At 40.2% G+C, this 25,127-nt stretch overlaps 2 protein-coding genes across 2 annotated transcripts in view; one reads left to right on the forward strand and one right to left on the reverse strand.

Annotated features, from left to right (window-relative positions):
• Nucleotides 1-12,509, forward strand: part of LOC134387529 (putative adhesion G protein-coupled receptor E4P) — a 49,654-nt gene extending 37,145 nt beyond the window's left edge. Inside the window, exons 13-18 of the mRNA XM_063109980.1 lie at nt 1,884-2,119; nt 4,024-4,090; nt 5,178-5,269; nt 9,166-9,334; nt 9,939-10,043; nt 12,390-12,509. Coding sequence (XP_062966050.1) covers nt 1,884-2,119; nt 4,024-4,090; nt 5,178-5,269; nt 9,166-9,334; nt 9,939-10,043; nt 12,390-12,509 — 789 coding nt within the window. The remainder of the gene's footprint in view (nt 1-1,883; nt 2,120-4,023; nt 4,091-5,177; nt 5,270-9,165; nt 9,335-9,938; nt 10,044-12,389) is intronic.
• A 7,205-nt stretch (nt 12,510-19,714) lies between these two features.
• The window catches only part of LOC134387530 (adhesion G protein-coupled receptor E4-like), a 57,205-nt gene continuing 51,792 nt past the window's right edge, over nt 19,715-25,127 (reverse strand). The window contains exon 16 of the mRNA XM_063109981.1: nt 19,715-19,810. Within this exon, the coding sequence (XP_062966051.1) occupies nt 19,715-19,810 (96 nt within the window). The remainder of the gene's footprint in view (nt 19,811-25,127) is intronic.

Raw genomic sequence — 25,127 nt, forward strand, 5'->3', positions numbered from 1 at the left:
CACTGTATGGCCACCTGAGTCTGGCTTCTTTCATTTAGTCTAATGGTTTCAAGGTTTATCCATATCGTAGCGCGTTTTAGTACAGTCACATTCTTAAGCAGGGGTTAGAACTTCACCATATGAATTTGGGGAGAGCACAATTCAGCCTGTAACAAAGAGATAATAATTGTAATCAACCGTATCTTTTAATATCTTCTGATGTAAATAAACCATCCTGGTTTTTTTTATATCAAGCAACATAGCTAAGCCTCTATAATTTCCAAGATGATAAAACCCCACTATGGTTTATGTGTTCTGAGTATTTTCACCTCCGAAAGTGTAAAGACTAACTTGCATAATATACAAGTTTTGTGATCATTTGCAAACATTAATATAATATAGAATACTTTTATACTTCCATAGGAGGTTATTGGCGATCTTCTAGTTGGTAGATTTATCCCAAGTTTTCAAGAAGACACATGATGGGTTTTAGAGATGTAATGTACAACATGGTAATGATAGTTAATAAAGAATTGCATACTAAAAAAATGCTGAGAGTAGATTTTAAATGTTCTCATCACAAAAAATGAGAATGTAAGGGGATGGATATGTTCGTTATCTATTTAATTATGCCACAATGTATACATATATCAAAATATCACATTACATACCATAAAATTATACTATTTTTGGAAATTTATTACTAATACAAAATAAAAATTTTTTAAATTAAAGCATAATAATGTATCATATACTTGAAATCCCATGAGAGTAGACCTTAAGTGTTCTCACCACACAGAAAAATGTTAACTATGTGAGGTAATTGGTATCTTAATTAGCTTTGCAGGAATCCTGACACAAGATATATTAATATCAAAACACCATGTTCAATACACCTTAAATATGTTTTATTTTCAATCCTACCTCAATAAGCTGAAAAAAATTTTTTTTTAATACTTTATGCTTTAAGTAAGGTCTAGAAGCATTTGGCCCATTCAATATAAAACATTCTGCTTTGGAAGAAACATCACAACTCAGTAAAACCTAGGATGGTAACATTTCCTTTCCTGCTTGAATAATAAATATCTACATATCTATCTAGCTATCTAGCTATGTCATATATATGAATATCTACATATATAAAGTTGTATATATATCTATATACCACTTAAGTTAGGGGAGTACTTTCAAAAGTGTGGTACTTGAGATGTTTGTAGATCAAAAGCTGGCACACACTTCAAAATTTAATAATTGCATTTAGTATATATTTGTATGACTGTTCTATTTATGCCATGTGGTTTTTGGTGTTTTCATCTCTGGAAAGTGATATAAGATTGCCCCAAACGTGCATTTATTTGCATTGAGACAGCTCCGGTGGATGGTGGGTGTTCCTTTCCATGTGCTCTTTAATCTTCCATCTTAAAGACAGATGTTGCAATAAGCGTTTGAGTGCAAGTTGTTTATTTGGGAATGACCTAACAAACATTGACCTGGATGGGAAAATGAGACAGAGAAAGACAGACAATAAGTGGATGTGTTTTCAAAAAAGTTTCCACTGTGGGCAACTGGAGTTTAATTCCACCAAGGGGCTCTGGAGGCGGCGGGGAGCATGTGTCTTAGAGTTTTCTCAGCCAAAGGCCAAGAGCAGTGGAATATTTATACACCAACTCTCGTCTGTTACACCTGTGGGGCATTTATTACTTGGCATTTCTGGCCTGCTCCATGCACGGGGGGAGCAAACCTCCAAAGCCCGTGGGAGCTCCCAGAAAATGTGCTGCTCCAGGCAAAATGTTGTATGGGTTGCAAATGAAATTCCAAGCCAGCACCCGGGGAATGTGAAGTCCTGAGAATAAAATCAGGCGCAGACCACGTCTGTGCACACCCTCACTCTGCTCGCCCTGCAGGTGCTGTGCTCCCTCATCGCAGGGGGGTTGCATTACTTGTACTTGGCCTCCTTCACCTGGATGCTTCTGGAAGGGCTGCACCTCTTCCTCACTGTCAGGAACCTCGCGGTGGCCAATTACACCAGCACAGGCAGATTTAAGAAGAGCTTCGTGTACCTTGTAGGCTACGGGACTCCAGCTGTGATTGTGGCTGTGTCTGCCATAGTTGGACACAAGCATTACGGAACAGATACTCAGTAAGTACAGTGTATGAGTTTATAATGGAAATGGTGTTCATGGCCTCTACATGAAATCAAAATGGCTTTTAAATCCATTTTCCAATTGTCAGTTATACATCAAACCAGTCCTTTCTTATAGCAGAATTCCATTTTCTCATGGAAATCCCTAGATCAATGGTTCTTAGCATCCTTGGGGTTGGATTCCTTTGAGAATTTTAGTGAAAGCCAAAGCTTCCTTCTCTAGACAAATGTACATACACACAAAATTCTGAGCACAACTTCAAGAAATTCAGGAGCACACAGAGTAAATTTATGGCCCCACATTAAAAACCTGTGGGCTACATGGTCTATAGAATTCTCAGAGAGCAGGTTGGATGGATTGAGATCAAGCTCCCAAATGCAAAGAATAACAACAGTATCAACAACTGCTGAAGGCTTATGTTGCCCCAGAAATAATGCTTCCTGGATGCAGAACCTCATGTCCTTCTCACCATGACCCTATGAAGTCAGCAGTTTATTATCTCACGTACAGGACATCTGTGGCTAGTGCATGTCATACGCCTTCCCAAGGACAGGGTTAGGAAGCTTAAAAAGTAAAAATTTCCAAGGAAGTATTCTTTATATCCCTGTTTTACTGCCTCCCTAAAGAAGTTTGCAAAGCTCTGCACATGACAGTTGACAAAGTCAATACTTGGGAAATGGCACTTGTGTTAAGAAGTAGGGGTGCATGTGCTGAAACATCCTATACTATGCTGTCCCTCCTGAAGTCAAGGAGATGCCCTGTCTGCTGCTTGAGTCCCACGTCTCGCCAGAATGATTCTGAAGATGAGTGGCAGGAAAGATCAGAGGCTGACAAACTTCTTCTATCAAAGGCCAGATGGTGACTTGTTTGGTTTTGAAGCATATATGGTCTCTGTGGCGACTATTCAACATTGTCCTGGTAGTGTGAAAGCAGCCATTGACAACATATAAATGAATGGGTGTGGCTGTGTTTCAATAAAACTTTATTTACAAAAACAAGTAGTGGACTGGATTTGGCCCCTGGGCCATAGTTGGCAACCCTTGGAATAGAACTCAAGTGTGGAAGCTTTTCTGCCCATGGGGCATTGGCAACTGCTTGTTACTTGTACCAGATTCAACCTACCAGGTCCACTTTCAGAATAAGTTATGCTACTTTTACCAGCACAAGCCATTGCAGAGCAAAGTATTTGATCAACAGAATACTTTGTACACAAAGTAGGCTTAATTATTGTTGGTGGTTTTGATGGCTGTAGTTAAATTATTATTTTTATTTTCTTTCTCATTATAGCAATCATTATCATCATGATAACTACATGCATTGAGCCTTAACTTTCTGCCAGGAATTGTACCCAAAAACTTCATGCACATTATCTGATTTAATCTTTCCTACAAGTTTTATATCAGGAAATCTGCCAAACTCTAATGAAAGAAATCAAAGAAGAGCCAAATAAATGGACAGATATTCCATGTTCATGAATAGGAAGGTGCACTATTGTCAAGACGTCTGTTCTTTCCAACTTGACCCATAGATTCAACAAATTCTCAGTCAAAATTCCAACATATCATTTTGTGAATATTGACAGAGTTTAAAGTTTTTATGGAGGAGGCAAAAGAAACAGAATAGTAACACCATCATGAGGTAGAAGAATAAATTCAGAGGACTGACATTACCTGACATCGAGACTTTGTAGATAGCTACACTAATAGTTGAATCTATCCAACAGAGCATACTGCTTGTGTCAGACAAGAGTTCAAACCAGACTCCATCTAAAATCTAGGTTCTGAACTAAACAGCTTCTGGCGCTGTTCAGATCTTGCTCCAGAATCCTTGAACCTGGAAAAACAAACTCTCTCCCTTCTCCCAAGGAATAAGCAGCTAATGGTCATCTTTCTCTCAACAGCTGCTGGCTCAAGCCTGATGAAGGATTCATCTGGAGCTTCCTGGGGCCAGTGGCAGTCATGATCTTGGTCGGTGATAGTTTTCTATGCTTGTGTCCACTCTGGGTTGGCCAAGCATAGAGAGTGTGTTCCTTACCTGTTAAAGTAGAAATGAGATAAAGATAAATGGTCACAGTTTAATGTGACAAACCCCTATTCCTGAAATTACTGTCTTCACTTGTCTTTCCTTGGCTACCTCCTGGGTCACTGGTTGCTTTGATATAATAGAACCTTCCGCTGGGGATTCTTTTAAAAATACTGCATTTATTCACTCAACAAATATTGAGTGAATGTCTACTCTGTGCAGGGTGACATGGTTTTCCTGTTTGCCAGGGACTTCCTGATTACACCTATTCTTGTAGAGCTATTTATTAGTATCCCCCTTCCTCTTTCAAAGTGCCCTGGTTAACATCCTACAACACACAGGACAGCACCCTCACCCCAACAAACACACACCAAGAATGATCAGACCCTGAAGTTCAATATTGCCAAGGTGGAGAAAGCCTGCCCTGAGACTGTGCGCACTCCAGTCTGACATGCTTTTGAGGTAGGGTCTTTGAAGAGAATAATACTCCACTCAAGGTCACAGTCTATATCCTAAAGGCTGGCTTTGATTCTAACTCGTTGGATCCATCTGTGAAAATGAACAAATCCACTCAAATGAGAACAAGCAAAGGGTATTTATTCAGAGATTGCTATAGCAGTAAGGGAGTCAGCAGCCATCACTTGTGTTGGGTGTAAACTCAAGAGCGGGCAGAGGAGTGGGAAAGATTTACAGTGGAATAAAAGGGAAGGCTTCAGGTACGCCCTGATGGGAGGCTGCTGGCATGGGGAAGCTGCACGTGGCTAACGAGAAGCGGGGTATCCTATGTGATTGGTTAAGGGTGCGTGTTGGCTTTCTCATGATTGTTCTAAGTTGGATATGTGGACAGAAATTAGGGAAGCTGTCAGTTATTAATCAAGTCCTGGTCATCTCGGGCTGATTGCTGCAGGGTTATTGTTCAGCTTCCTGGAGTGGTTGTTGCAGATTGTGGGTCAGAGTTCTGTTTTTATAGATAATCTGGCCATTGTCCATTTGTGTGTCCAGTCTCTCAGTACCTTCTGCTTGACTTTGTAGATCAACTTGATCCTCCTAAGTTGGACATTGTGGATCCTGAGGCAGAGGCTTTGCAGCGTCAATGACGAAGTCTCGAAGCTCAAAGACACCAGGTGCAGCCCTCTCTCCTTTCCTCTTCTCTTCTAGTTTTCCTTCCTTCTTCCCACAAAAGTTCATGGAACACCTTCTGTATGCTGGATCCTGTGCCCAGGACACATGATGAGGCCTGTTTAGAATAGCACAGAGCCTAGATTGGAGACTCAGACTCTACCTCCATCCCTGACCAGCTGTGTGGACCTTAGGCAAGTTACACAGCCTCTCTGAAACTCAGTTTCCTCATCTGTAGAATGGACATATTAATTTTGCCTACTTTATGTGGTTTATGAGGCATTTAGCACAGTTAGTAGAAACAGTGTTTCATATGTTCAAACTATTAATACATTTACTAATTCTCTGCATTCTTATTTGTGCATATTTACAAAGAACAGAATCATAATATCTATCATGCTGTTTTATTCTTTATAATATCTCTTAATAATATAATAAATATTTTCCCATTTAATTAGAAATTATTCTACAATATTATTTTTTGCATAGGATTTAAGTGTCAGGATGCAGCACAACTTACTTAAATCATACTTTATTTAGGGAGACAAGTTGCTTCTGTTTATTTTATTTGCTTTTTGCTGTTATAAACTATACTGCCTTGAATATCCTTGTAAGTAAATTGTTCTATGCTGTGGTTATTTAATTATATTTAAGTGTTAAACTGCCTGAACCAAAGGGTAAGCTTGATTGTGATACTTTTAGTATATATTGAAAACTGGTTTCCAGAAAATTTGTTCCGAAAAATGAGAATAGTTGTTTACCTGCAGTATTACCAACACTGAGGTCTATTGTTATCTTTGTTTTGTTTTGTTGATTTAATAGTTGAAATATGCTATCTCTTAATTTTGGTTACATATATATTATTTTATATTAGAGATGTGGGGCTTTTTCATATTCTTATAAATCATTTGTGTTTCTTAACTTTCTCACCTAACTACTGTTCATTATAAGAATGTGCTGCAACCAGACATTGTCTACGTTTCATTGTCAATAACCTGATGATATTCTTTGCTTGTTTTCCTGTCATATGCACTCCCTTATTCATTTTATTTTTTTTATTTTAATTTTTTTGGCAGCTGGTTGGTATGGGATTAATTCGTTTAAAATATTTTTAGTTTTAGTTTTTGGTGTCTGGCTGGTATGGGGAACCAAACCCTTGACCTAGGTGTTACAAGCCTATGCTCTAACCAACTGAGTTAACCAGCCAGCCCCTAAAATATTTTTTTAAATGATGAATAAGCTAACTATCCTGATCTGACCATCACACATTGTACACAACTATTGAAAGTCACCTTTGTAAACTATATATGCATATAATAAATTATGTTTAAAAAAATAAGTAGAATAAAATAAAAAGTTCCTTAAAAAGTTAAAATAAGTTTTATACATACACAAGGCAAAAAATTTACGCAGTAAATTTCACATAAAATTAAATTCATCATTTTAACTATTATCGTGTACTAGTTAGTGGCTTTTAGTACATTGACAATGTTGTGCAACTATCACTACCATCAAGTTTCTTTTTTTATTTTTGATTATACACATCAAAAATATGTATAATATGTATTTTTATTTTTTAAATTTTTATTTAATTTTATTTTTTATTTTCTTTTTTATTTCTGATTATACATATTTATGGGGTACAAAGTTGACTATCGGTTTTTGTGTACAGCATGTGATGATGAAATCAAAATTATTAGCATTTTCATCATTACAAATCATAATTATTCTTTGTGTGCCTTACCCAGTGTTTTAGTCCGTTTTGTGTTGCTGTAACAGAAATACCTGAGACTGGGTAATTTATAAGGAAAAGAGGTTTATTTGACTTATGATTCTGGGACAGCTGCATCTGGCACTGGCCTCAGGCTGCCATGGTGGAAAGTGGCAGAGAGCCAGCGGGTACAAAGAGATCACATGGCGAGAGGAAGCAAGAGAGAGAGAGGGAGGGGAGGTGCCAGGGTCTATTAAACAACCAGCTCTCACGGGAACTAATAGAGTGAGAACTCACTCAGGCCCCCCACCCCCAGGGAGAGCATTAATCCATTCATGAGGGATCCACCCCCATGACTCAATCAGTTTCCGACACTGCCACATTGAGGATGAAATTTCCACATGAGTTTTGGAGGGGACAACGCATCCAAATTCCATCAACCAGTTACTCCCTAATCTCCCTTCTCCTCCCCCTTTCCCACCTGTAGTAACTATAGGTCTGTTCTCTCCTTCTGAAAGTTCAACATTTTATTGTAGTCTTTCTTTTTCTTTTTCTTTCTTTCCTTCCTTCCTTCCCTCACTCACTCCCTCCCTCCCTCCTATGAGGAAGGACATGTGGCATTTCTCTTTCTGTGCCTGGCTTATTTCACTTATTATAATTTTCTCCAAGCTCATCCATGTTGCTAAAAATGGCAGAATTTCATTCTTTTTTACGCCTGAGTAGTATTCCATTGTGTGTGTGTGTGTGTGTGTGTGTGTGTGTGTGTGTATACACACACACATATATATATATATATATATATATATATATATATACATACCACATTTTCCTTATCCAGTTGTCTGTTGATGGACATTTAGATTGTTTCCATATCTTGGCTATTGTAAATAGAGCTGTGTACTATCTAGTTTCTTAATATTTTCACCATCTCTAAAAGAAGCCCTGTACCCATCAGCATTTATTTCTTTCCTTTGACACCTCCAAGTCTCCACCTGAAGCAAACGTTATAAATCAATATGTGCTTCCTTCCAATATTCTATGCCTATACGTCCACTGACTTATACATAAATTATAAGAAATTGTATACACTGTTGTGCACTTTGCTCTTTTTCATATAACATATGGCTTATCTCATGTCAATACTTATGGCTAGTAACAACTGCAAAAGTGCTTATTTTGTGCCAGACATTGTCTTAAGCACCTTAAGAGTCTCACCATCGCCCCATTCAATCTGTAGAACTAGCTGGTGGGGTTGGGGTTTTATTATTAACCCTATATCAGAGTGAGGAAACTGAGGCACAGTGAGATTAAATAACTTACAATGCCACTAAGTTAGTGAATGTATCAGTCACAATTTGAACACAGACAGTCTGATCTAGAGCCTGTACCCTTTATCCACTATAGCATATTGTCGCGCTCATATTATTCTACAAAGTGGCTTTATACTCTGCTCTCTGTCTCTATGAATTTGCCTATTGTGGACATTTTACATAAATGAAATCACACAATATGTGGTGTTTTGTGTCTGGCTGATACTCAGTATAAAGTTTGCAATATTCACCCATGTTGTGTCATGTATCAGTGATTTATTCTTTTTCATGGCTGTGTATTTCATTGAATGGATGTACCACACTTTGTTATCCATTCATCAGTTGATGCATATTTGGGTTGTTTCCTTTTGTGGGAGTGGAAATGGAAAACAGCCATTTAATAGGTATGAGGTTTCCTTCAGTGGTGATAAAAAAATGTCTTGGAACTAAATAGGAGTGATGGTTGACAACAGTGTGTATGTTGTCACTCGAGGCCACTGACTTGTATACACTATAATAGTTAAAATTGTAAATTTTATGTTAGGTGAATTTTACCTCAATAAGAAGAAAGTCTTCATAGTATGTCATACTATGAACTCACCATTCATTTAATGTGTCCCCAATTTTTGGACACATGGATCTTTCTGTGCTTTTATTACTACAAACAGAAGTTGCATTAAATACCCATGTCCACGCATCTTTGTATCCACATGTATCTGTAGGCCAACCACCTCTTAAATGGCTATAGGATTTGATTTCCCAGTATCTGGGTTCGGAGACTTCACCCTACATTTATCCGCATTCAGGCAGGTCACACACTGACCCACGAAGATAGCAGCCATGTCCCAGAACCTTATGCTCTGCAAATCTTCTCCCCCAGGTTACTGACCTTCAAGGCCTTTGCCCAGCTCTTCATCTTGGGTTGCTCCTGGGTGTTGGGCATTTTTCAGATTGGACCCCTGGCAGGTGTAATGGCCTATCTGTTCACAACCATCAACAGCCTGCAGGGGGCCTTTATCTTCCTCGTGCACTGTCTGTTCAACCACCAGGTATGTGGCTGCTGCCTTCCCCATCCTTTCCATCCCTCCTCCCTATCCCCCCTCCATCCCTCCACCCCATCCCTCCCCTCCATCCCTCCTCCCCATCCCCCTTCCATCCCTCCTCCCCATCCCCCCTCCATCCCTCCTCCCCATCCCCCCTCCATCCCGCCTCCCCATCCCCCCTCCATCCCGCCTCCCCATCCCCCCTCCATCCCTCCACCCCATCCCTCCCCTCCATCCCTCCACCCCATCCCCCCTCCATCCCTCCACCCCGTCTCTCCTCCATCCCTCCACCCCGTCCCCCCTCCATCCCTCCACCCTGTCCCCCCTCCATCCCTCCACCCCATCCCCCCTCCATCCCTCCACCCCATCCCCCCTCCATCCCTCCACCCCGTCTCTCCTCCATCCCTCCACCCTGTCCCCCCTCCATCCCTCCACCCCATCTCCCCCTCCATCCCTCCTCCCCATCCCTCCTCCCCATCCCCCCTCCGTCCCTCCTCCCCATCCCCCCTCCATCCCGCCTCCCCATCCCCCCATCTGACATGCCTGAACCAGGACCATTTCCCTGCATCCAGGAGTGACTCATCTCCCTGTGGTGTGTCTCCATCCCCAGGTACGAGAAGAATACAGGAGATGGATCACCATAAAGACCAAACCCCGCTCCCAGTCCCAGACCTCGGAGATCTTCCTGTCGTCCATGCCGTCCACTTCCAAAACGGTGAGCGGTTGTGTGCTTTCTGCAGGTTCTGCTCAGAAGGAATGCCTGCTGCTTAGCAACACTAAATACTACCATGTGTTGAGTACTGACTGGGAGCTAAGTGGTTTTAAATCTCAGTTCTGCTCCTTACTAGCTGTGTGACCTAAAAAAAAAAAAAAAAGGTAAAATCATGACTCATGCAGGTATAAGACGAGCATATGTGAAGGAGTTTATTTTACTTATTCATCGGTGAGGGAACCAGACAGATGCTATAACTGGCTCAAAAAAGAACAGAAGGAATATACACACATACAGGTATACATAGGTACACACACATATACGAGGGTGCTTCAAAAGCTCATGGAAAATGGAATCGAAATATATGTGAAGACCCTTCTTAGAGTCAGCCCTTCATATCTGTGGGTTCCACATATGTGGACTTGATCAACCATGGATCAAAAATATTTAAAGAAAAAAATCGTGTTTGCACTGAACATGTACAGACTGTTTTTCTTGTCTAAATAATACAGTGGAACAACTTTTTACCTAGCATTTACGTTGTATTAGGTACTGATACAATGTAATCTAGTAATCTAATAATCTAGATTTAAAGTATACAGGAAGATGTGCGTAAGTTATATGCAAATACTTAGCCATTTTATATCAGGAGCTTGAGCATTTACAGATTTTGTTATCCACTGGAGATCCTGCAACAAATTACCCATGGATACAGAGGGATGAATATACCTGTTAATTTTATATATACAGCTGTCTCTCTCTATATATAGACGCATATATACCTGTTATATATGTATGATATATATAAAATTTCAGAAATAAATAACGGATATGTATAATTTATAACAGATTTATATATGTATAAAATTTTAAGAATGAATAACAGATTTATATATATATAATTTATAACAGATTTACATATGTTTAGGATTTATAAATATGATCTATTAAATATGTATTTAAAAATATAAAATATTTATATATAATATACAAACATACATATTTATATATATTGTATAAAAACATTTATATGTAACATTTCAGGAATACTGAAATATTAAAATGCATGTGAAAATGGAGGCAGAACTGCTTTTTCCAAGCACCTTTAATGCTACCTAGCACACTGTAACTTCTTGGTTAATATTTATTGAGTGAACAATACATCAGTAGCTTACTTTTCTTGTTGATAAAATGGTGGCAATGGTAATCTTTACCTTGAAAGGCTGTGCCAGACATAAGGTGAGCTAGTATGCAAAGTGGCTGGAAAAGTGCCTAGGACATAGCAGGAATTCAATGTCTTTAAAAGTCTTGTGAGGTAGGTAGAATTAGTACTATTTCCATTATGAGAAGACTGAGCATCACAGGGTTTAAGTTAAGCAGTGTCAAAATGAGTCACAGGAATCACCATACTGGAAATATTATTCAAACGCTGAATGACATATCTTTTTGACAATACATTTTTAAAGGAATAAGCTACTATATTTTTACGTTACAAAGGTATCACACATGTAGAAATTTTTAGAAAAGAGTTGTAAGCAACAGCAGCAAAGAAAATTGAAATGACCCATTATTCCACCACATGAAGATCCCAATTAGTCATACTTTTGGCAGCAAGTGACTAAGATCCAGAAACTAAGATGATTTTCCTTACAGGAATACAAGTCCAGAGTTAGGTATTTCTGGTGTTGGTTCTATTCCTCAGTGGTGCTGTAAAATAATCTAGGCACTCTCTAGTTTTCCATTCTGCCATTAGCATGTTGGCTTTTCATCATATTATTTTCATGGTTGCAAAAGGACTGCCACAGCTCCAGACATCACAACTATGTTCAAGACAAGAAGAAGAAGGATGGAGCAGAAGCAGCAAACTTCCCTTGCATGCCTCCCTCTTTGACAGGAAGTAAAATTTTCTCCAGAAACCCCTGAACAAATTCCCTTTCACTTAATTGGTCAGAAATTTATCATATGACTGCTTATAGCTGCAAAGGAATCTGAGAAAACAAGTATTTGGCTTTCTAGCCTCCAGAGTGGAAGCTATCAATGGTGATGTGGCTGGGAATGGCTTTTGGGTTTGCCAACCATGCCTGCCGCACTAGGGACAATCACTTTTAACATTTTCATATTTATTCTTGCAGTATTAGTTGCTATATTTGTCTGTATTCTTAAGATCTATGCTCCTATAAATATGACGTTTGGAATCACATGGGTATTAAACCTACTGCAGACTCTGAAGAAATTCTCTTTTCTCTCTCGCAGGATTAAAGTCCTTTCTTGCTTTCAAATACGCTGTGGAGCAACATTTGACAGTAGCAGGTACCTGCAGGAGTCTACTCTGAAATTTTCTCTTTGCAGCTTAATGTGGAAATGCAGGATCCTGCCAGCCCCATAACTCTCTGGGCAATTCAGAGCATGGATGGCTGTCTTCCCGTGGTTTCATTCACCACTGAGAAACAGAGGTCCTGTTCTAAATGACTGCTTTATCTTCTGCACTCTGCAACTCTTTGAATTTCCAAATTATTTGAAAATAACAGATCCCAGTTCAATGGCATGACCAAGAACATCTGGCTATCATTTTGTTTTCTTTTATGTGCTGTGGGGCACGATCCAAAGTGTGCTTCTACAGGTCCTATCATGTGCCTGACACAGAATAGCTCTCAATAAATGATCTGTCATATGTCTGCTTGAGACACCGTAGGACATTTAAAGAAATGGTCAGTAAAACGGTAATGAGTCCCAAGAAACCAATAAAGCACATAGACATATAGGCTACTTTTGCACAAACACTTAAAAGAGTTATTTTGGTGTCTTAGTCTGTTTTTTCTTGTTGCTGTGTATTTGTTTCTTATAACAGAATACCTGAGACTGGGTAATTTGTAAAGAAAAGAGGTTTATTTCTTACAGTTTTGGAGACTGGGAAGTTCAAGATTGAGCAACCATGTCTGGTTGGCTTCTGGTGGGGACCGCATGCTATTTTATAACATGATGGAAGATGTCACACAGCGAGGGCTGAGCATGATAGCTCAGGTCTTCCTTCCTCCTCTTTTAAAGCCACCAGTCCCACTCCCATGATAATCCATAAATCCATCAATCCATGAATGACCATGAGAGTAGAGCCCTTTAAAAGCCCCTCTTCTCAATGCTGCCACATTGGGGATTAAGTTTTTTATTTTTTTAACTGTGTGCAATATGTGATGCTCGAATCAGGATAATTAGTATTACAGCATTACAAAATGTAACCATTTTTTGTGGACTTTTACCAATTTTCTCAGTAACCATCCCTCCTTTCCCAGGTCTGGTAACCTCAGTTAGGGGATTAAGTTTGAATGTGAGTCTTGGTGGGGGCATTCAAACCATAGCAGTTGGAAAGTACGAGTGTTTGATGGAGCAGAATCGTAGCATTTCCTGTAGGGTTGAAGCCCTCGATGGCAACACCCTTTGGAAAGTGCTTTGACTTCCTGGGGTCTTGCAGGTAACCAACACCTCTCTTCCTTCCAGAAGCTTTCTAAAGCTTGGCTATGATTCAGTCTGCTCACAAGGTTATCGCCAATCGTCCCTAAAATCTGGAGGGCTAGGGAGAGAAGGAGATGAAAATTTAAAATGTAGATATGCTCCTTCCCATGGATGCTCTAAAACCACCCCACTCAAAGTGTGGTCCATGGAACACTGGCATCAGCATCACCAGAAACTTGTTAGAAAAACAAAATAAGATCTGAAACCCCACCCCAGACCTACCGTGTGCATTTTAACGGGGATCTCCCCAGGGGATACGTATATGCATGAATGTCTCAGAAGCACTGTTCCAGAAAATTCTTCTGCTTGCCATGCTGATAGCAGAGCTTGTCTTTAAAAACAGACAGGAAAACATCTTCCTCTTGACTTTGAGCCTTTGCAACCTTCCATCCCTTCTCACTAGAATATCTTCTCTCAAAACTTGACTAATTTCTGCTTTCTCTTTGAGTCTTAGCTTAGTCATCTCTTCTACTAGAAAGTATTCTTTGGATTGCCTGAAGTAGGATTTGGTGTTACCTGTGTATGCCCCCTAAAGCCTCATGTTTCTTACTCTGTATTATCATTTCTCTTTATCTTTGGTGTCTCAAATGTAGTAGATTGTTAGTTCCATAAGTACTGGGATTTGCATTTAGTAGATGTCATCATCTGAACGTGTCCCCCAAAGTTTCTGTGTTGAAAATATAATCCCAATGGAACAGTGTTGAGAGGTGGGACTGATAATAAATATAGCCCTCATGAATGGATTAGTACCATTATGGTGGGAGTGGGTTTATGATTTTAAGAGTCTCATGCTCTACCAACTGAGCTAGCCGGGCGACTGGGTTTATGATTTTAAAAAATTATTTTGGCCCACTTTCCTTCTCTCTCTTTCCTTCCCTCACCCTCTCACTTTCTCCCAGAGAAGACACAACAACAAGGTCCTCGCCAAATGACAGCACTTGATATTGGACTTTTCAGCCTCCAGGACAGTGACAGATAAATTTGTGTTTAAATTATCCAGTCTGTCATATTGTTATAGCAACACAAAGCAGACCGAGACAATGGATATGTTAATTTGCTAAACTGTAATAATCACTTCATGATGCATACATATCTCCAGATATCATCTTGCATACCTTAAACAGATGCATTTTAAAACACACACACACACACACACACACACACACACACACACACACACACACACACACACACACACACACACACACACACACACTCTTTAAGCTAGCCAGCTAGCTCAGCTGGCTAGAGTGTGGTGTTATAACACCAGGGTCGAGGGTTCAGATGCCCGTACTGGCCAGCCACCAAAAACAAAAACAAAAACAAAAAAGAACAAAACGCAGCATTTGATAAAAATATCATAACAGACCATCCCTACCACAGCCCCCCCCCCAACCCCATCAAATCAGAAATACAACCATATTTGGTGACAATCACAATTTTATTCGGGTGACCACACTTATCTGGAAGACAAAATTCCATATTTTAAACAACGAGTTTGATTTCCCTGTCAACTGACCCTGCCCCCTTTCATTTTGTGTATGTGTCACTTCTGGTTGTTCTGATAAAACCACTAGGACCTAGACTGTGGTCCCATTTCCCAAGCCCACCAGCTGGACTCCAAGGTCACCATAAAATGAACATCCCCTTCATCATGCCAGCAATTGGGGCCAGCTGGACACTCCTGAAGGGTGACAGAACACATCCTTTCAGTGATGACAGTGGTTTCTAAACAGCTAGAGATGGAAACAAACCAAAAAAAAAAAAAAGAAAGAAAGAAGGACATCTGTCTCCTCAATAACCCTTCCTTCCTTCTCTCTTTCAACTGTAAAATTAGTTTAGATTTTTCCCAGCGGGGAAGGGAAAATGGGAAAAAAGAAAAAAATCGGTAAAAAAGGGGGGAGGGGAAAACAGGTGCCCAGGAAGAAAGGATGGACCTCAGTAAAGACCGAAAGAAGCAACACTTCCTCTCCCAAATCTGAAATTTTAGAATTCTCTCATTTCTCCTCTCTGTTTAAGCATTCCATTTTGTGACCACCAAACTCAAACATCATTTTGACCCAGCGAGCTGCAGTAGAGAGGGTGAATGGGTGGAGTATCGTTAACAGTGATAGCAAATGTGGAGTGAGCATTTGCTTGGTCCAAGCACATTTCAAGTGCTAGCTCATGGAGCACTCCCAACAACCCAAGAATCAGATGCTCTTCTTAGCCCCATCTTACAGATGAGGAAACTGAGAGTCAGAGCGGTTTAGGGGCTTGCCCAAGCTTACACATCAGGTAAGCAGGAGAGCCCAGAATCTCACTACGCTATGCCACCACTCCAGCATTTTTTGTTAAGGCTCCTACACAACTTTGATTTTTGTAATTTCACCTCTATAAATACCACCATGTTTGCTAAGCCAACAGATCTGAGGGACGGGACATGGCCCGTTTTCTGCCATAGAGAGGGCAGGGAATGATCATGGTGAGTCTCTGTCATTGCCCATTGGAATGAATTCTTTCAACATTAAATGAAGAATTAAGTTCTTTTCCAACTCTTCTATTTAAATGACTCAGTAGCCCTGAAGAACCTCATAGACTGTCTCCAATCTGTCCCCAAATTCAAAATCCCCCAATGCGGATTGTTATATATACATGCTAATAAGTTCCAAGAAAAGAGATATTCAACCAAAACCTTCAAAAAATTAACTATACGAATGGTCAAGTATTTCATGAAGATTTTGAGGTGAATCTGCAGATGAATTTATTTATGACAATTTTTTCAAACTTGATTTTATTGTCTTTTTTATCCCATGCCCCATTTTGATTTGAAAAAAAAAAAAAATTCCATGTCTTCCTTCAAATCTGGGTTTCTCAGCTTTGGCATTATTGACATTTGGGGATGGATAATTCCTAGTGTGAGGGACTGTCTTTTGCATTGTGGGATGTGCAGCAGCATCTCTGACCTCCACCCACCTGGTGGCAGAAGGACCCGCACCCACCACACCTGGTCGTGACAGCCAAAAATGACTGAGACATTGTTAAATGTCCCTCTGGGGAGCAAAATTACTCCCTGCTTAGAACCACTGCTTTACATGTCCTTCGTATTTCCAAATTAAACGTTGTATCTAAAGCAAATTAAAATGGTAAAAATACTGAATATAATTATTACAACACATACTTAGAAATTCACCTTGGCCACTCTGAGGAGATGGCCCTCACACCAGCCCTGCACCTGCTCCAGTTAAATAAGATGATAATATAACTTTTCTACAACAAAACAAAAAGATATTAAAACTCACCACCTCAGAGAAATTGTATACTGTTAAACAGTCTCGCAGCATCTACCTTATAACAAAGAGAGAAATGTACAGTCTTATCTCTTGTATCTCGAGGAGTCTTGGGTATTTCAACAGAGCCACTTTGTTGGTGTAATTTCCATAGTTCAACCCAAGGTCTAATTAAAGGCAGAGTCATGAATACAAAATTTTCCCCATGATTCCCTGTGTTAGGAATAATGCTGATGTAACTGAATTCCACAGACTGGGTAATTCATAAAGGAAAGAAGTTTATCTTGGCTCAAAGTTCTGGAGGCTGGAAAGTTGTATTAGTACGTGTCTGTTGCTTACAGCAGAATAGCTGAAACTGCATAATTTATAAAGAAATAAAATTTATTTCTTAGAAGTTCAGAAGCTGGGAAGTCCGAAGTTCAGGCAACACATCCTTTTTGGTGGGAACTCTCTACAAGTTCCCATCACGACCAGCATATCATGTGATGTAGTGGATTGAATTATGTCCTGCCACAACTTACTGAATCTTGAACTGTGTGCCCCAAGTTTTATGTATTAGCCACTTAGCCCCCACTGTGACTGTTAGAGGGTGGGAAATCCTATTATGGTCATTGAAAGGTGGAGCCTTGAAGAGCTGATTGGATTTCAGGACCTCGCAGTAGTGAACGGATTAAAAATGGTGCTCGGGGCGTGACTCTTAGGGCGTTCAAAGAAGAGGAGAGTCTGTCTTCTGTCTCTCTGCTCTCTCTGCTTCCTCTGTCTTGCAATGTGAGATCCCAGAGTCGATGTCGCCACCACTAGATGGATTTTGGACTTCCCAGCCTCAGAAACTGTAGGTAATAAATGTTGTTTTTCTTTATAAATCACCCAGTTTCAAGTATTTTGTTATAAGCAACAGATATGGACTAATACACGTGGCAAGAATGGGCTGGGCAAGAGAGTGAACCTTCCCACTGCTCTCTTTACAAAGCCATCAGAATCACGCCCATTACTCCATGAACGGATCAATCCATTCTCAAGGGCACTGTCTTCACAATCTATTCATCTCTTAGAGGCTCTACATTTCAAATACCATACTCAGATTTCCCACAATTTTAGCACTGTTACAAAGGGGATTAAGCTTCAATGAGTCTTGAGGAAACATTCTATCCATAGTAAAAGTCCAAGGGTATGGGACTAGCTTCTGGTGAGGGCTTTCCAGTTGCATAACATCACATGACAGAAAAGCAGAAAGGTAAGCAAGCACACATGGAAAAAACCACAAAAGCAAGCTCAGCTTGCATTTATAAGAACTAATTCACTTGCAAGAACTAACTCACTCCCACAAGAACTAACTCATTCCCACAAGAACAGCATTAATACATTCATGAAGGCTTGGCCCTCATGCCCCAATCACTTCTTAAAGGCCCCCACCCCCCAGTGATGCCACACTGAGAATTAAGGTTCCAGCACAGGAACTTTTGGGGGACACATTCAAACCATAGCATTCTTCCCCTAGCCCCCCAAATTCATGTCCTTCTCACAATACAAAATGCATTCATTCCATCCCAATAGTCCCCAAAGTCTTAAACATTTCCAGCATTAACTCAAAAGTCCAAAGTCTCATCTGAATCAAAAATGGGAGAGACTCAAGGGACAATTAATCCTAAAGTTAGTTCCTCTCCAGCTGTATGGCTGTGAAGTCAAAACAACTTATCCACTTCCAAAACACAGTGGTGGAACAGGCATAGGACACACATTCCCATTCCAAAAGAGAGAAGTAGGCAAAAAAAAAAAAAAAAAAAAAAGGAGTAACAGGCCCCAAGTAAGTCGAAAACCCAACAGGGAAAAACCACATTAAATTTTCGAGCATGAGAATATAATCCCCTTTGATTCCCTGTCCCCCATCATGGGCAAAATGGTGAGGGGGTTGGGCCTTCAAGTCCTCAAACAGCCCCACCTCACAGCTTTACTGGGTGCAGCCGGGAGGCTGCTTTCTCAGGTTGGAATTTCACAACTGCAGCTCTCCCAGGCTGGTGTTGCATGCTGGCAACTCTACAGTTCTTGGGCCTCAGTGGCAGACCTGCCCCTGTGGCTCCACTAGGCACTGTTCTGGTGGGGACTCTCTTCAGCAGCTCTGACTCCACATTTCCACTTGGCTTTGTTCTCATGGAGGCCTTCTGCGGTGACTCCATTCCTGCAGCAGATTTCTGCCTGAGCTCTCAAGCTGCTCAATACGTCCTTTGAAATCTAGGTGGAAGAAACCATGCTCCCACAGCTTTTGCATTCAGTGCACCTACAGTATTAGCACCATGTGGTCACTGCCGAGACTTACTGCTTCCACCTTCCACAGCAGTGGCGTGAGTTGCATCTGGGTTCCACTGAGCCATGGCATGGTGCTGCCAACACTCTGAATTGTACCTTCTAGAGCAGTGGGTTGAGCTGCACCTGGGTCCACTTGAGCCACAGTGGCTGGGTCAGCTGACAGGTGCCAAGCCAGAATGCTGGGAGCTGAGAACCGAGGTGGTCTTGGGTAGTGAGCCCATGGAGGGCACCCCTAGTCCATCCCCCAAAACCATTCTGACCTCCTAGGTCTCTGAGCCTGTGATGGAAGAGACGTCCCCAAAGATCTCTGAAATACCTTAAAAGATTTTCTCAATTATTCTGATAAAAAGCCTCTGGCTCCCTTCTAGCAATACTAATCTCTTTTGCAAGCAGTCACTTGGCCATAACCGAAAACACTTTTCCATTCCTTACATAGCCAAGCTGTTAATTTTTCCAATTTTTTTGCTGATCCCCACCTTTCCTTTTGTGTGTCAATTCTTGTTGTTCTGATAAAACCATTGGGTCTTAGACCATGGTCCCATTTCCCAACCCCATCAGCCGGACTCCAAGGTGAGCATAAAATGGGCATCCCCCTCATTGTGCCAGCAGTAAGGGGGCCAGCAGGAAGGGGGCCAGCAGGACACTCTTGAAGGGTAGAAGGACACATCGTTTCAGTGATGACAGTGGTTTCTACACAGAGATGAAAACAAAACAAAAAAAGGAACTAAGGGCATCTATCTCCTGAATCACACTTCTTTCCTCCTCTCTTTGAACTGTAACTTTAGTTTAGATTTTTCCCAGGGGGAAGGGAAAATGGCAGAAAAGAAAAATAGGTAAAGAGAGGGGAGGGTTCAACAGGTGCCCAGGAAGAAAGGATGAATCAGCCCATAAATCAGTAGTCTCAGCCTCTCTGGCATTCCTAGGCATGATAAACTCCAAATGAACAACTCCTCTTTTCTGTTAGTCCAGGAGCCTCCTCTGCTGCAGAGGAAATTCATAATTCATGCCCTGGAAGATAACCTTCAAATCATGGCATGCTTTATGCCTGGCTGGCTAACTCCCCAGGACTTCTTTCTGACTAGATTTTCCCTCATTCATTTTAATATGCTGCCTGCCTGGCATCCCAGTTTCCCACTTTGAACAAAGGCACATCAGGCCAGGAGCACGTCAGCATGGGAGCGTGAGGTATGGGGCTCTGTGCTGTTCACTGTGCTGCAGAGAGACCCCTGTGTGGGCAGCAGGAGAAATTTCCATCTGTTTCAGAGAAGTTCTGCTTCTGATAAGCAACTGAATTGTTTTTGCCTCCTCTTATATATAATATGATTTATGTAACTGATCATGCGTTCCTATTTAATTTTTAAATATTTTAAGAAAATGATTTTATTTTATTTTAATTGACATGCAATAATTTGCCGGAGACCTGCTCCGCAGAATTTGTTGGACCTGAATACGTGGTGTGGTGTTGGCGAGGAAAGAAAGAGATGGACCACAGGTGTCTAGTGCAAGTGTGGACAACAACCACAAGAATCTTGCTTTATTTATATGTTTTCACCTAATCTTTTACATATTGATTTATTTTTTAATCAAAATATTTTTTATTTTGTTTCTATTGAAAAAGAAAGGTCAAAACGTTCCAAGGCACTCATGTTGTGACAAGAACATCTACTCATGCATCAATAGTTCACCCCAAAGCCTGTGGCTTGTGGCCAGGAAACTACACAGTAGCAGCAGGCTTGGCCTTAGAGAGCGTCAGACTTTTGGTCTGAATCACAATTCTTGACCTTTTAAACTTACACAAACTTATAATCTAAATTCTTATAAAATCTTACTTATATTTAACAATTTAATGTCTTATGTTTATATTTATTATTTTAATTAATGACCAAAATCACAATATATACAAGATGATTTTATATAATAAAACTTGATTATAACATTCTATTATATTTTATACTACTATTAAAAACAATTATACTAGAAACTAATTTAAACAAAATCTATTAATATCAAAAACCTCTTTTTATATGTTTATTATTTTAGCTACTCATCTTTATAGTAAAACTTGCTAATTTTTTTACCATTTGACTCTGGGAACAGTACAAGGAACAAAGTGAAAAGTTAAATGATCCTACTCAAACTAACAAAAACACGCCATAGCATTCTTATTATTACTAAAGAAAGAACATGTTCTTGGTAAATCAAGTGAAACTGTGAGAGTGCGGAGAAACAGAGAAATCTGTAACTAGTTGTGATCAATTAGTTGTAAGCACCACTGCACTCGGACCCACCGTCTCCCTGGGGAACGTGGATAGAAATCCAGCACAATAACTTCATTCCACACGTACAAGAGCATGACCACAGCCACAATGGGTCCGTGCACGCATCACTAACAAGGAAGATTAATGACAAAATTAAATGGAGCCAACCCATACCGGGAACATGCCTCAGAAACACCTTTCTCTGACAATGCCCTTTAAATAAACCAGTTAATTTTGATGTATTTTAACATGTCCTTTGAGAAACTCCAGGGAATTCCCCAAAGCCATACTAAGCCAAAAGGTTAGGCTGTTTAATTCTGGGAAGCCTCATCAAGCAACCAAAGGTGAACAAACAAGAACTTCCATGGAGCCGTGCCACACACACGGGACCCCCTTGTAGCCTGCAGAACAAGGGGTGTCACTCAGGCTCCCATGCTGTTCCCTATAGCAGGACGGCTCACGGCAATAATTGTACATATTTGTGGAGTACAGCATGATGTTTCAGTACATGTACACAGTGTAGTCAAATCAGGGTGACTGGCATACCCCTCACTTCCAATACGTATCATTTTACAGTGGTGAGAACATTCAAAATCCTCTATTCTTGCTATTTGGAAATATACAGTATATTATTATTAACCATAATCCCCCCAGTGTGTCAAAACACTAGAACTTATTCCTCCAATTTAACAGAAACCTTGTATCCATTGTTCTCCCTTCCCCTTTACCCCTCCCAGCCTCTGGAAACCACAACTCTACTCTTTACTTCTCTAAGATCAACATTTTTAGATTCCACAAATGAGTGAGATTATGTGATATTTGTCTTTCTTTGCCTGGCTCACTTTACTTAGATAATGTCCTTCAGTTCTATCCATGTTGCTGCAAATGACAGGATTTCATTCTTTTTTATGGCCAACTAGTATTCCATTGCTTATATATACCACATTTTCTTTATCCATTCATCTGTTGATGAACACTTAGGTGAATTCCATATCTCGGCTTTTGGGAATAGTGCTGCAGTAAACATCAAACTAAAAAAAATCTCTGCGTAGCCATGGAAACAATCAACAGAGTGAAGAGACACCCTACGGAATGGGAGAGAATGTTTGCAAACTATGCATCTGACAAGGGGTTAATATTCAGAATACATAAGAAACTCAAACAGCCCAACAGCAAAGGAAAGACAGACCAAAAAAACAAACAAACAAATAATATGATTAGAAAATAGGCAAGAGATCTGAATCAACATTTTTCAAAAGAAGACATACAAAAAGCCAACAGGTAGATGAAAAAATGCTCAACATCACTAACCATCAGGTAAACGCAAATCAAAACCACAATGAGATATATCTCACCCCACTTAGATTGGCTATTACCAAAAAGATGAAAACTGACAAATGGCTGGTGAGGGTGTTGAGAAAAGGGAACTCTTAGCTGCTGTTTGGTGGCAATGTGAATTAGTACAGCCATTATGGAGAACAGTATGATGATACCTCAAAGAATTAAAAATAGAGCTCCCATATGAACCTGCAATTCCACTCCTCAGAATATACTCAAAAGGAAATAAAATCAGTATATTGAAGAAATATCTGTACACCCATGATGATTCAAGAAGATGATGTTTAAGGAGATACTGGAAATGGATGAAGAAGAAAGTTACAGGGATGTTAGAGATAAAGAGCATTTGGCGGGGGAAGGATCAGCAAGTGCAAAGGCCCTGAGGCAGAAACGTGCTTGACACATTGGAGAAAAAGCCAGAGGAGGGGTGTGGATGGAGAAAAGTGAACTAGGAGGAGGAGACTAGAAGGTGAGCTCCCAAGAGAAAGGGTAGCAGAGTGTCTAGCTCATGGAGCCACGCTTAACTGCAAGGGAAGCTGAAAAAAAGTGGTCAAGATATGGACCCACAAGGAAGAGGAAGTGGGTTTTGGTGAACGGTCTTTGCCACAATTCCCAGAAAAGAAGAGCTGGACAACCAATAGGGTGTTCCCCACACAGACCACTGCTTCCGAGCCAATTATTCGATTCTTGGAACAACCAGATAACCTCAAAGGGCCTCCCCAGAGTTGCCTTTGATTGCTACCCTTGCTTCTGGAGGGACCATTCACCCCACTTACACATTAATATTTTCGTTAGGAGTCTTCTTCTGCCTGAACTGACTGGGATCACAGTCCTATAGAGTTAATCACTCTGCCATGTACAAGCTTCTTTGCCAGATGTCTCTCCCAAGTGTCCTTGGAGACACAACAGTTGCCTTCTTAAGAAATATGTCCCCAATATTCACGGATCTGAGAGCAACCTAATTGATCCTCTATTCATTTCCCATCCCACCTGAGGACCAATGTTTCAAGTCGATGTAAAATAAAACCCATGAATGAGCTTACAGAAAATTATGTTAAGTAACATAAGCCAGGCACAGAAAGAGAAATACCACATGTCCTCACTCATACATGGGAGCTGGGGGGAAAAAAAAGAAATAAAAAAGAAAGAAAGAAAGTTACAACAACCACAATAATATGTTGAACTTTCAAAAGGGGAGAAGAGAACTGTGGTTACTAGAGGTAGGAAGGGGGTTGGAGGAAGGTGCTAGTTTGAAATTGGTAAAGGGTCACAAAGAATGATTACATTTTGTAATGATAAGTATACTAATGATCCTGATTTCATTATCACATATGGTACGCAGGTATTGATATTCAACTCTGTACCCCACAAATATGTCTAATTAATTATGTTGCAATTTTTAAAAACCCGTGGATTTTCAAAAAGTCGCCTCACACACTTATTTAATAAATATCCATTAAGTATCTATTGAGTCAGGATTCATGCTGAGCATAATGTAATAAAACAAACCTAAAATATGAAGAATGTTAAGAGTAGAATACCACGCTTTATTTATTAAGCATTCAACCACCAATAACAGCATTTAGTCTATAAGATTCTAATCATATCTTTACTGTGTTTATTGTTCCATTGGATTTTCTTGCTGCTACTAACATTTCAGGATGCCTGGTTCTAGAGCAGTTCAGGAATACTTCAGGTAGAATTCCGCTCTTACCTAATATTTCTTGTAATTAAATGACAAGTTTAAATTTATGACAAGGTTTAATTATACAGTTTTCATTCCCGAAAATCGGAGTTGGGTCTGGTCAATGTAACCGTCAAATGTACATTGCAATGATATTGTTTTTCCCCACTTTTCTTGTCCTAAATCTTCTCATGAGTCCATAAGTATTACTTCCGCTTTGTAGTTAGTTATGAACAAATCCACAGAACAGTGATTTTCAACTGCAGGTATTTTTGTTCCCAGGTGGCGACATCTGGAGACATATCTGGTGGCGGAGGGGGACGCTGCTAAACATCTTACAATGCACAGGGTAGCCCCTTAAAAATAAGGAATTATCCAGCCCGAAATATCAAGAGTGCAGAGTTTGAGAAATAATGTTCAGATGGAGGCAAGGAACATTTAATTCATCAACTCTGTCATTCTGGCCTGCAAGAAGTTAATAATCCAGGGAAGCCTGATTTGCAAACACGCATGACCTCATTTGTGAAACAGCACACAACTTGTGGGGGTCAATAATGTCATACAGTCCTTAAGAAATCGAGTTTTTTTTTTTAAATGGATTTCGTTGAGAGCCTGAATAAGAAAAGGGTTTTGAAGGAAGTAGAAACCAGGCTGGTTCTTGAAGACAATACAAAGTGATTGGAGAGGCAGGAAAGAAAGAAGGCAGGCAGGCTTCGCGTTAGGAAGG

Source organism: Cynocephalus volans, chromosome 10 (genome assembly GCF_027409185.1).
Source record: "Cynocephalus volans isolate mCynVol1 chromosome 10, mCynVol1.pri, whole genome shotgun sequence".
In the NCBI taxonomy this organism is placed as follows: Eukaryota; Metazoa; Chordata; class Mammalia; order Dermoptera; family Cynocephalidae; genus Cynocephalus; species Cynocephalus volans.